General features: G+C 44.6%; 1 protein-coding gene across 2 annotated transcripts in view; it reads right to left on the bottom strand.

Moving 5' to 3' along the window:
* Positions 1-259: 259 nt before the first annotated feature.
* Positions 260-11,807, bottom strand: part of CD99L2 (CD99 molecule like 2) — a 56,019-nt gene continuing 44,471 nt past the window's right edge. For both annotated transcript variants that reach the window (XM_035113263.2, XM_035113264.2), the window contains 4 exons: positions 6,597-6,632; positions 4,000-4,122; positions 485-550; positions 260-395 (listed from right to left, as the gene is read on the bottom strand). In XM_035113263.2, the coding sequence (XP_034969154.1) occupies positions 328-395; positions 485-550; positions 4,000-4,122; positions 6,597-6,632 (293 nt within the window). In that variant the 3' untranslated portion in view covers positions 260-327. The remainder of the gene's footprint in view (positions 396-484; positions 551-3,999; positions 4,123-6,596; positions 6,633-11,807) is intronic.

The following is an 11,807-nucleotide window of genomic DNA, read 5'->3' as shown; positions in this document are numbered from 1 at the left end:
TAGTCACTAACTCAGCTGCTTCTCCCCCCCCTCATGAAAATCCCTACCTCTAATGTGAAACACCAATTTGAAGCACCCTTTTGTTCTTGAAGTCAACCTGACAAAACTCCTACATGACCATGTGAATGTAAACATACAACTCTTCACAAAGAAAAGAAAAGAAACTAGAATACCAGCTACTACAATAAGAAGTCTGTCTTAATCAGAAGAACGCACATTTAAATAGCTTTGGATCCAAATCAAATGTTTGTAAAAAGCTAAATTACAAGCATGTGAGAAGCATGTGTGTGTGTTGCCATTGATTCTTCTTCAGACCAGGTCTGGGATTCAGACTTTTGCGTTTTCTTGCGGCGGAGGTGGCTCTGCAGTCTGTGGCTCAAGGACAGAATATTTAACTGGGAAGGAAAGAGCGAAAGTTAAGTCAGTGTGAATTAGTCTTCAACAAAATTGTTTGCCTCCTTTGAGCCTGAAAACAGTATCTTACCTTGTGGTTCTTCAGTCACCACCGCTTCCATGTTTTCTCCTTTCACATACTCTGCATTAAGACCCTCTGAAAACATCAACAGATGAAAAACATTGGCGCTGAAAGACCATCATTTGCAATGGTGTTTAGGAATAAAGGGTTCATGCCTTGAGAAGCAGCAGTGTCATAGCAATAGGTTACAATGGTCACTCAATTCAGGCACAGCAATTATGGCAATGAGAGGATGACTCTTATGTACGTGTGTGTGTGTGTGTGTGTGTGTGTGTGTGTGTGTGTGAGCGTGCCAACATAGGACTGTGGGCACCTGACCCAGCTGGGAACTTGCAGCAGCAGCAATGGTATAAACTGGCACCTGCACAACGCCACATATATTGAAAAGCAGACCCAGCAGTCACAGGCAATGGTTGCTTGTGTATTTAATACACTTTGGCCCAGATTAATCCACGTATATTTCAAGTTATTGACTAAAATCTCCAGGTGTACTCAAAATATTAAAGCCTGCCCACTAAAGTGACTAAACTGTGTATTACAAGCTGTGAAAAACGCAAACGTTTGCTCCTTGGGCAGGGGTAAATAACCTGTGACCACCTAGATTTTGCTTGTACTTCCATCAGTCACAGCCAGCATGGAACAAGAGTTCTTTCTTTCTTTCTTTCTTTCTTTCTTTCTTTCTTTCTTTCTTTCTTTCTTTCTTTCTTTCTTTCTTTCTTTCTTTTCTTTCTACAATGGTTGCATATGCCTGCTCTCCTTTTGGAGACATAAAAAACAGCGGTTGTTGTTTTTACCAGGCAATTGTCCTTAGCAGGTTCTGCAGGCAGCACAGAAAAAGAAGCCCCCCTCACTTGAGTAGTCTTGAGTCCCAAGGGCAAACTAAAACTCTTAAAGGGACCTTTTGATATGTAGGATTTTCAGCTGGCAACTACAGTAAGGGAAAGGTTTTGTACTTTAATTTCTAAGCTTAGCAGTTTATACTAATATTTGTTTTTGTTTTTTTAAAAACCAATGGTTTAAAGCAGACATAGGCAAACTCGGCCCTCTAGATGTTTTGGGACTACAGCTCCCACCATCCCTAGCTAACAGGACCAGTGGTCAGGGGTGATGGGAGTTGTAGTCCCAAAACATCTGGAGGGCCGAGTTTGCCTATGCCTGTTATAAAATGACATCACATGGTTATTAAAGCTGCTTTGGGAAGTTTGAACTTAGCCAGTAGTTTTTATGTTTCTCTTACATAACGGTCTGGGAATTTTTCAGTCTGCCTGAGCTTTTGCACTAGCTTTGCATGATAAACTTGCCTGTATAGCCAGCTTGTGGCTCTAGGGTTGTATTTCAAGTGTAGGGGATCAGCTTTACAAATTTGAGCACACCTGGCTATTTCCATCCAGAACTATCAAGCTTTTAAGCATCTCATAGATATAGATTTTGGGCCAAAGTGTGGCAATTATTCATTTTATCAATCTGTTCTTAATAGTTCCTTTTTTTAAAGGGATTCCAGATGTCGCCTTGACAGTTACTCTCAATATAAGTGCCCCATTAAGTGTGCTTCTTTAGGGAGCTGCCTAGTTTTGCCTCTGTGCTACTGCACTCATGTGTAAATTGCCTCCTCCTGCCATGTTTGTGTAAATAGATGTTTGCATTGGTCATTCAGAAGTGCAAAAGGGCAGCTCAGCATCACGTATGAATCTGCCTGGGGGTGTCTCCATGTGCTGCAGCCCTATGGGGCTGTACAGACCTCTCCCTCTTGCCATGTGTCTAGGATAGCACCAAATGCAGTTTTATGTCCGTCAATAAAAAGTCACTTCAGTGCCTGACACGTCAACCTCCGCTGTGCATTGCAATGCATCTAAGGCATGACATTATCCCAGCACGCCATGTCTGATGGCTTAAATTAAGCCTCCTTTATAATTAACTTTAATTTCCTGCGGTCTTTCTAGGGTTTTGCCTTCTCTCAGTGCTGCCTTTATTGATGCTTTTTTTCAGAGGGAGAGAGCGTGTGTGTGAGTGAGAGAGCGTGCAAGCAAAGAGTTTTTTGTTCTTCAAAAATATCACTGATGGGGCAAAGAAACAACACAAGTAAAGGAGGGGTTCATTTTATCACATTCCTCTTGACTTTCCTGCTGGCTTAATTTACTCAGGCACACACCTGTTTGTTTTAGAGGCTCCTGTGAAAATAGCAATTTCATTGCAGGAGGCTGAGTGCCGTTCCCATCCCCACAGCTAGCAGAGGGAGATGCACTAGGGATTTGATTTTAAAATGAGAGATTCTCACTATTATTAATAAAAGCCCTTGGAAACCCTAGATTAGTATTACCCCACAGTCTATGTAATGCACACTGTCAGAGGCAGTAGCCTCTGCATGCCAGTTACTAGGGAGCGCGCACATGCACGCACGCACGCGCACACACACACTCTTAGGTCCTGCTTTGGGGGCCTTCCCATTGGAGCATCTGGTTGGCCACTGTGAGTACAGGACTCTGGACTTTGCTGGGACACTGCCCTGATCCAGTGGGGCTCTTCATATGTTTTTTTGGGGCAGCAGCTCTTTGGGCTATGCATGAAATTATGGCCAGGCCTAAGGCAGCCTTCCATGGGCCCCACCATGGCTGTGAGTGCTGAAGGCTGCTCCCTGCAAGGCCCTTTCCACCTGGCCTAGGGGGCGGGGCCCAGACTCACCAGCTCTACTAAAGAGGCACCTGGTGAAACCAGAGGGACATCGCTATGCCTGACAACAAACCCTAACTATTGGATTCTTTTGCTCCATCTTTTCGTGCCTGCCAAACAGCCGTGTCATACTTACGATAATATTTCATTCTCCTGTTAATTATGCTGTTTTAAATGTGCATTTTATATTTGATTTAATTTAGCAATGGTTTTCATTTTTCTGAAATGTTTAAGATTTTTGCTGTTGTTGTTAACTTTGTTCACATCAAATATGTATTCTGTAGTTGACCTTTGCAATGTTTTGTTTTGAAATCCTTAAAATACTATTTTAGTTTTCTGTTAATTATGTTGCTTTGACTGTATAATATTTGACTTTCTTCAGAAATGTTTGATTCTGGATTGTTTTATTGATATTTTAATATGCTGTAAACTGCCTTGAGATTTTTCTTAAAAATATAAAGTGGTATAGAAGTGATATAATAATAATAATAATAATAATAATAATAATAATAATAATAATAATAAGCAAGATATGTATTATGCCTGCTTGGCCTTTCCTGTTCTTTATGTTCTTAAGCACCCCAATAGGCTGAATTGGACCTGGCAGGTTGGAAGTTGTGCAAGCCTTCCTCATGGCCAGGACAGAAGTTCAGGAGAGCCAATTTTTGAACACACCCCACCTACTATATTGGCAATGCAATGATGTTCCTTTGCTGGGCACTTTTTGTGAACAAGGCTCAAGACCCTAGAGTGGATGGGAAGGCTGGTTCTCGACCCCTTCACAAATCCTTAACACCCATTTGGGACTTCACTCCAACTTGCAGACAGGCCTTGCAAGGGTAAGAAGAGTAACTTACGTTGTATGCTGAAGCAGAACTTCTTTTGCTGGTAGGAGATGTAGCTGCTCACAGCACCAATCAGGGCCATGGCAAGGCCACTGACAATGCCAGCAATCGTTCCCGTCTCTACTACTAAGGCACCTGCAAAACGCCAGCGGAAAACATACCAGTGCAGAAATGTGTCAAGGAATAAAACATACAACAACAACAACAACAACAACAACAACAACAACAGTTTGTTATTTATATCCTGCCCATACATTAAAACATCAGTCATTTAAAAATCCCCTAAATTGGGCTGCCTTCAGATGTCTTCTAAAAGTCAGATAGTTGTTTATTTCCTTGTCATTTGATAGGAGAGCGTTTCACAGGGTGGGCGCCACCACTGAGAAGGCCCTCCGCCTGGTTCCCTATAGCTTCACTTCTCGCAGTAAGGGAACCATCAGAAGGTCCTCAGCGCTGGACCTCAGTGTCCGGGTTGAACGATGGGGGTGGAGATGCTGCTTCAGGTATGCTGGGCTGAACCTGTTTAATATACATTTAATATAGGTCCTTCATGCATTCATGCTTGATTAATGTACCTGTACTTGTAATTGACAACTTTACTATGTTGATTTGTTTGCTAAGTATCACAGAGGACTGCTTCACATCCAATTCTGTATTACAGTTTGGCTTTGTGTGAATGAACCTTTTTCATTTATATTTCCCCCTCTGATTCAATGAGTTACTTCGTCTTTACAAAATAAGAAAATTCCTTCAGTAGCACCTTAAAGACCAACTAAGTTTATATTTTGGTATGAGCTTTCGTGTGCATGCACACGAAAGCTCATACCAAAATATAAACTTAGTTGGTCTTTAAGGTGCTACTGAAGGAATTTTCTTATTTTGCTTCGACTCAGACCAACACGGCTACCTACCTGTAACTTCGTCTTTACAGAAAACCACAGTTGATGTCTGAAGTTATTGTTTGTGCTTGAATACCATAGAAGAATCTTGCACTAAAATTTTGAAGCTGGTTTGTAATACTGGTTTGAAGAGCAATCAAAAGTGCCAACTTGCCTAATCAGACACAGCAGTCTGTCCTCCAAACCAGGATTTACAAATGAACCTCAAACTCATCTGCAGTTCAGGTATGGAGTGTAAATCATAGTTTGCCAGTTAAGATGCAATAGTAAACTAGGGTTTGCACTAAAGAAGAAGTACGATGAATTTAGCAAGAACAAACATATTCCAAAAAGAGATGGGAACTTTTGTGCTTGATTCAGCATTGAGGAGCTCCTACCTTTAGGTGCATTGAGCTTCTGCCTTGAGCAGGGATGGGCAACCTCTAGCTTGCAGGCTTATTTGGCCCATCAGGTGGTCCAATTTGGACCACAAAATTATTTTCTCCAAACCACACCCAACCACCAGCTGTGTCACTGGTATTTAATCCTGGGTCAGCTGGGACCTCTGTTCCTATCGGAACAGGATCATAGTGCCAAAGCAGCAGGATTTAATCTCTGCAGATCAGCTCAGCAAGAGCAGTAACACCAAAAGTATGCTTTTAAGAAGCACTTTAAAACAGCCTGAAGTCCGGTTTCAGCTGAAGCAAGATCACATGGGCTGTTTTAAATAGCTTCTCAGAAGTGCTGTTTGAAGCATCTGCCCCCTTGTCCTTTAAATGAAGGAGGAGATCCTTCAAAAGTGCTTTTGAGAAGTGCTTTAAGGTCCCATTTCAGCTGAAAATGGGACCTTGGGAGCTACTTTCAAGTGCTTCTCAAAAGTGCTATTTGAAGCAGCTCACACACTTCTTGTGCACTGTTTGAAGCAGCTTGTGCAGAAACACACAAGTGCTAATCTTTAAGGTGGGGGGGAGGATTGCCTCTGACATAGCTGCCAAGTTTTCCCTTTTCTCGCGAGGAAGCCTATTCAGCATAAGGGAAAATCCCTTTAAAAAAGGGATAACTTGGCAGCCTCTCCCCTTTTAAGTCCTCAATCTTGCTCTGATCTTAAAGCCTGCCCTACCCTCATCAGATCCTGATAAGGATCTATCTTGTCTAAGGAAACGAAAAGGTTCCCCTACCTTGAGTTTCAGGTAACAGTGCCTGTTTGCAAAAGGCCTTTGGCGAGGCTGAAATTTGACTTTAAAACTATGTGTGAGATCTAATGTCAGCTAAACTCAAGAGTAGACCCACTGAAATCCATGGACAATGCCCACTGATTTCAAGGGGCCAATTCAAACAGTGGGTATAGCCCAATGGTAGGGACCCTCTTGAAAAGAAATGTGAAAAAGGCAATAATTGATATTACCCGACATCACAATTTGATAACTCTTGCCCAACTATTTCCAACACATTTATATATTATGTGGCTCATTTTACTACCCATGTCCTTTTTGTAATCTCAAAGGGGTAATTGCAAACTTGCAATACTATATTGGGTGGATCAGGGATGTCTCCATGTGTGCCATGGATGTTAGAGTCAAGCTCTTACATAATTATCTACAGTATGATATTTGGGGAGCGGGGAGGTCCAAGTAGTCAGCTCAGGCACCTGCAGTTTGGCTTAGATACAGGACACAGAAAGGGATCTGTGTGAAGCGGAGATGGAGCTGCAATTTCCAGAATTGTGCTTACCGTCATTGTCACTGCCGCCACTTCCTGAACTTCCACCTGGAAATAACAACAGGTATTTATTTAACGCAATCGTAAATGTTTGAAGCACTTCATGTATTGTCTCATTAACGTTTACAACACTCTGGAAGAAATGTCAGGATCATTATCCCCATTTTACAGATAGGAGCCAGAAGGCTGAGGCTAAGAGAGGCAGAGACATGATTACCATGCTTTGTACAATGCATTGAGCAATTTTTCAGAGCAGGTACATTTCCTAGATGAGTCAGAGGAGCGGGGAATGGAAAGAGATGTAGTACAGTGCCACTAAGTCCAGTTAGTGTGCAGAGATGGGGAAAAGTTTTCCCTTCCAGCTAGACACAGTGGCTGCTTGGGGCAAAACTATCTGCCTTCATTCATAACCTAGAATAAGGTCAATTTTAAACATGTGAAGCTGCCTTTTATACTCAAGGTTATACCTCTACTATGGTTCTTCAGGTGTGCTGAAAAAGAGTAACTGTGTGGCAAAGCTTTCCCCAACCCCATGCCCCCCCAATGCTTTGGACTACAACTCCCATCAGCACCAGCCACTGAAACAAATGGGCAAAGATGATGGGGACTGGAGTCCAAAACATTGGGCAGAACACCAGGTTGGGGAATAGCTGAGATCTAGAATCCAGCCTTTGTTATGAAAGAAGGAAACATGTTTCTAGTGGTCGTTGATGAAATGATACACTGGAAAGTGAATTGCCAATGGTAGCCCATAGGATGGCTGAGTGAGGATTCTAGTGGCTATGTGGGTGGAGGACTCCTCCCGTGACTAGCAGAACCAGGCTAATGATGCCAAACTGTCCAATAAATTATTCAAAGCAATTATTATGCAACAAAAGGCAGCATGGAATTCAGCTTTTCTTGGCCTATTTCAACTGTGCAGATAAAATATTAGCCTATATCTATTGGGTTGGGCCATTTCAGTTGGCCCAAGTATTACACACTTCCCCTGCCCTGGATAGAGTCTCTTCAAATCTGACCTCCTGGTTCAGAGGGACACACACACACCCCTGCCAAATAAATGGGACAAAGCCTTCCAGGTGGCATGCCTACCTCCAAAACAGCACTACGGACAGGGTGTATTGGCTGCAATCAATGTGCAGGTCAGTTGCCAACATAGCTCTCTTGGGGCTATTTCCAACAAATTGTTTCTGCTTTCCAGGACTGTTTTTTGCGACAATATTCACAGAAAAAAAATCACATGTGAAAGCGGCACAGTAGGAAAGGTCTACAAACAGAATGCTAAGACCCCCACCAGGTGTTGTGCAGAGATTCTCTCCCCCCCCCCAATCCTTTAATGCACACATCGTTTTACAGCCATGACGTCATGCCTGCCCTGAGTTTGCCTCCATGAAAATCATTCTGTCAAGGGAGGGCTGATCTACATCTTGGGAGTTGAAAGCAAGGACAAATTGGGGGTGGGGGGAATCCCTCTCACACCCCTCCTCCCAAAGCCAGTTCTAAGAAGAGGGGAGGGGGGAGAGAATGTAGAAATCCTGGGGCAGCGTTAATTATCTTCTAAAATGTTGACGAAGGAACTTATGTGAATAGGGCTCGACTGCTCTGCATCTGCAGCCTTGCGCATACACAGAGACACACACTGGAAGCCCTCATATTAATTAACCAGCTGCTGCTTCGGTAGCACTGCATTGAGCAATAAATGAGATTGATTATAAATTTAGCGCTGTGCGCAGTCAAGAGGTGGGTGGGGTTTGCAGAGGCTGGAGGCTTTGTCTGAAAATTTCTGCACTCTGCAGCATAGGCAGCATTTTTCTTCCCTCTCTTTCTCTCTCCCCACCCCTCCCTGCTCCACCCTACTTTGGAAAAAATGATGGGGTGGTTTGAAAGAGAAAAAAAAGAGACTCCTTTGTAGGATACTGAGACTTGGTGGTGGAAGACCATCTGATGTGTCCAAAAACAGTAATTAGCACCTGCTGGGATCCGCATGGACCTTAACAGAAAGCAGCAATTTAATACTGAAAAAGGTGCTTCCCTTGGGTTGGTAAGTCTCATATGGCAAGGAGTTAAAGCAAATGCTTAAAGGTTCCTGTGATCCCAAGGTAGCCACCTCCTGAGGAGCCCCCCATTAGGCTCTGCTAGGGTCAGGTGATTCCGCAACATCTCTGCATTGGGTGTGAATCAGAAGAGGCTGTCGCCTTTCATGGGTCGTTGCTCTAGACCAGGCTCATTCCTAGCAGGAGGCATGCCCAGAGCACTAGCTCCTGGAGAAACAGGGCTGGGCAGTTCTCAGTTCTTATATACAGGCGGAAAGCATTTTAGGTGCATCCAACTGACATACAATCACCAACACAGCTCTTTTTGGACATGGAAGAGGGCAGGAAAGGGGCAGGGCATAACAGGGTTGGCTTATGTACCCTCTGCCGATGTGCACAGGGGCCAGGAATCGAACCCCCGTGCAAAACAGTCACCGCTTGTATTCTAAACCGGGGAAGGAAAAACATCAGGCTTGGGTTATCTACTTACTTCCTCACTAGAACAACAAGATCCACTCGCCAGAGCAAGGTGCAAAATGTTAGGCAGGTAATGGAATCATAGAATCATAGAATTGTAAAGAAGGAAGGGAACCTGAGGGTCCTCTAGTCCAACCCGCTGCAATGCAGGAATCTCAACTAGACCATACATTACATATGGCCATTCAACCACTTCTTAAAACCCTCCAAGGAAGGAGAGTCCAGCCCCTCATGCGAGTCCATTCCACCGCCAACCAGCTCTTAAACACAAGAAAGCTCTTCCTGATGTTTAGTCAGAATCTCCTTTCTGGTAACTTGAATCTGTGCTATATATTTTTCCCATTTGTAATCAAGTTGGAGAAATTAACACACAGTGCACACAATATCTCTGACCGCAACAAATCTTTGGGGAAACTGACTCACCAATTTGACAGATGCAGGAACAGATTATGTTCCTACAGAGTCATAACTAGGGGTTTACTATTGCTCCTCACATAGCCCTGGTTTCAATTTAGGGCACTGAAGGAACCCTGAGGGGTCCAGTAGGAAAACCATGAAGAGTTCTTGTCCCCCTTTTGAAGTGGGTAAGCTCGTATAAATAATGTCATCTGCATCAATGCAAATGTCTGTGCAGGATAGAAAGTGACGACGCAATAATCAGTATTAGAAGGAAGCTTGTGGGGGGAAATATGTTTAATCAGTGGAGGCTGGTCCGTTACGGCAAGCAGGATGCTGTTCCACCAACTCCAGACTGCCCTTAGCTAGCCCACACCAACAGGAGCAGCTGCGATTCAGTGGCAGGGTACTTGCATGCAGAAGGAGCCAGTTTCAATCCCTGGGAATTATAAGTAGGACTGGGAATGCCTCCTGTCTGAAACCCCTAAGGGCCGCTGTCAGAGCACAGTACTGAACTAGATGGAATACTGGTGTGAACTCAGTATAAGGGAGCTTCCTGTGTTTCTGCCTGCTTTATTACTTGCAACCACTGCCTGCCAGCTTCTCCCTCCTCTTGCAGAACTCTGCAAAGTAGATGGGGGCAAGACTAGCCAAATTCGTTTGCTTCCATTCCCTTGTTTGGGCTTCCTGCCTTCCATCCTACCAGCTCTAATGGGCAGCAGCCACCACTGTGTTAAAGACATGACACAAGTGACTATCCACACAAGCCCATTACCCCTTTGTCCAAATGCTATCCCCATTCATGCCACTAGGACATACTATAGAACTTTCACACATGCAACTGCTGACCAACATTTCAATTACTCCACAAACACACTTCTCTGCTGAATCCCCTTCCTACTAGTTCCAGATGTCCGCATCTGCTCTCATGCTTTGGAATGGCCTGTGCCTTTGAAAAGTTGGAATGCTTGTAAACTCTCCATAACCCCTTTGGCAGCAGAGTCTACAGCTAGAGAGAAATGGCTTCAATCAACTGAAGCCAGAGTTCATACAGCCAATTGCTGTGGAGGTTTCAAATACTGCAGCCTGTAGCTGCCTCACATCTTTTTCTTTTAAAATGCTAAAAATATGTGAATTAGGATAGTGGGATATGGGCAAGAGCAAGAAACTATCACTATTTTTTCCTGCAAATTCAAATGATTGGCCACCTGTCAAGGATGCTGTTGAAGTCATTTCCTGCCCGCTGTTTCAGTCAGATACCTAATCTCTAAGCAGGGGAAGGGGTGTGGCTATGCATATACAAAGCCCCCTCATTCAATGCTTGCTGCCCTCACAGCCAAGATGAAAGGCTCCTGCCCATAGTCTGCAAAGCCACTGCCAGACAGTGTAAACAGCATTGAGCAAGGTGGACCCAGTGGTCTTAGTCTAAGGCAGCTTCCTATACTGGATGAAGGACCTGTGGTCCTGGATATGTTGTTGGACTATGATTCCCACCAGCCCCAGCCAGCAATGTATCATGAACTGGTTGGATGCAGAGGAATGGTGGGAGGAACCAGCTGTGGGATCCCCAAGGGAAGAGGGCTCAGAGCCTGGGGCGTGGTGGTGGGACAGTGATGAGCGGTCACAAAAACACAGAGAAGACTGGGAAGAGGTGGGGTCAGATGCTGAAAAGGCAACAGGGCTCAATGAGATGGGACAGTCGGTGGCAGAGAATCAGAGGGAGAAGCTGAAGCAGGGGAGGAGGCCAAGAGGGAGAGATGAGTGTGCCTGGTGAAGTGTCATGGGTGTCTCCCCCTCCTGCTGCAACAAGCTCTCCTCCCACCTGGTCTCCCAGAACTAGAAGGGGCATGAAACAGGAGGAACAAAAGCAGACATGCAAGGACAGTCTCAGATTGCTTGGAAAAAACCCTGGGGAGGAGGGGACTTAGGCAGCTGTGGGGATGGGGAGAACTTCAGTGCCAGCAACTACTGCTTGGGGGCAAGATCCAAGCTCATTCGGCCTGACACTCTGCCAAGTTGGTGCATAAAAAGGTAAAGGTAAAGGACCCCTGACAGTTAAGTCCAGTTGTGAATGACTCGGGTTGTAGCGCTCATCTCGCTTTACTGGCTAAGGGAGCCAGCGTTTGTCCGCAGACAGTTTTTCCGGGTCATGTGGCCAGCATGACTAAGCTGCTTCTGGGGAAACCAGAGCAGCACATGGAAATGGCATTTACCTTCCCACCGGAGCGGTACCTATTTATCTACTTGCACTTTGACATGCTGTCGAACCGCTAGGTTGGCAGGAGCAGGGACCGAGCAACGGGAGCTCACCCCGTCG

Source organism: Zootoca vivipara, chromosome Z (assembly GCF_963506605.1).
Source record: "Zootoca vivipara chromosome Z, rZooViv1.1, whole genome shotgun sequence".
NCBI lineage: Eukaryota > Metazoa > Chordata > Lepidosauria > Squamata > Lacertidae > Zootoca > Zootoca vivipara.
The sequence above is the reverse complement of the archived record's forward strand: the minus strand, read 5'-3'. Positions and strand labels throughout refer to the sequence as shown.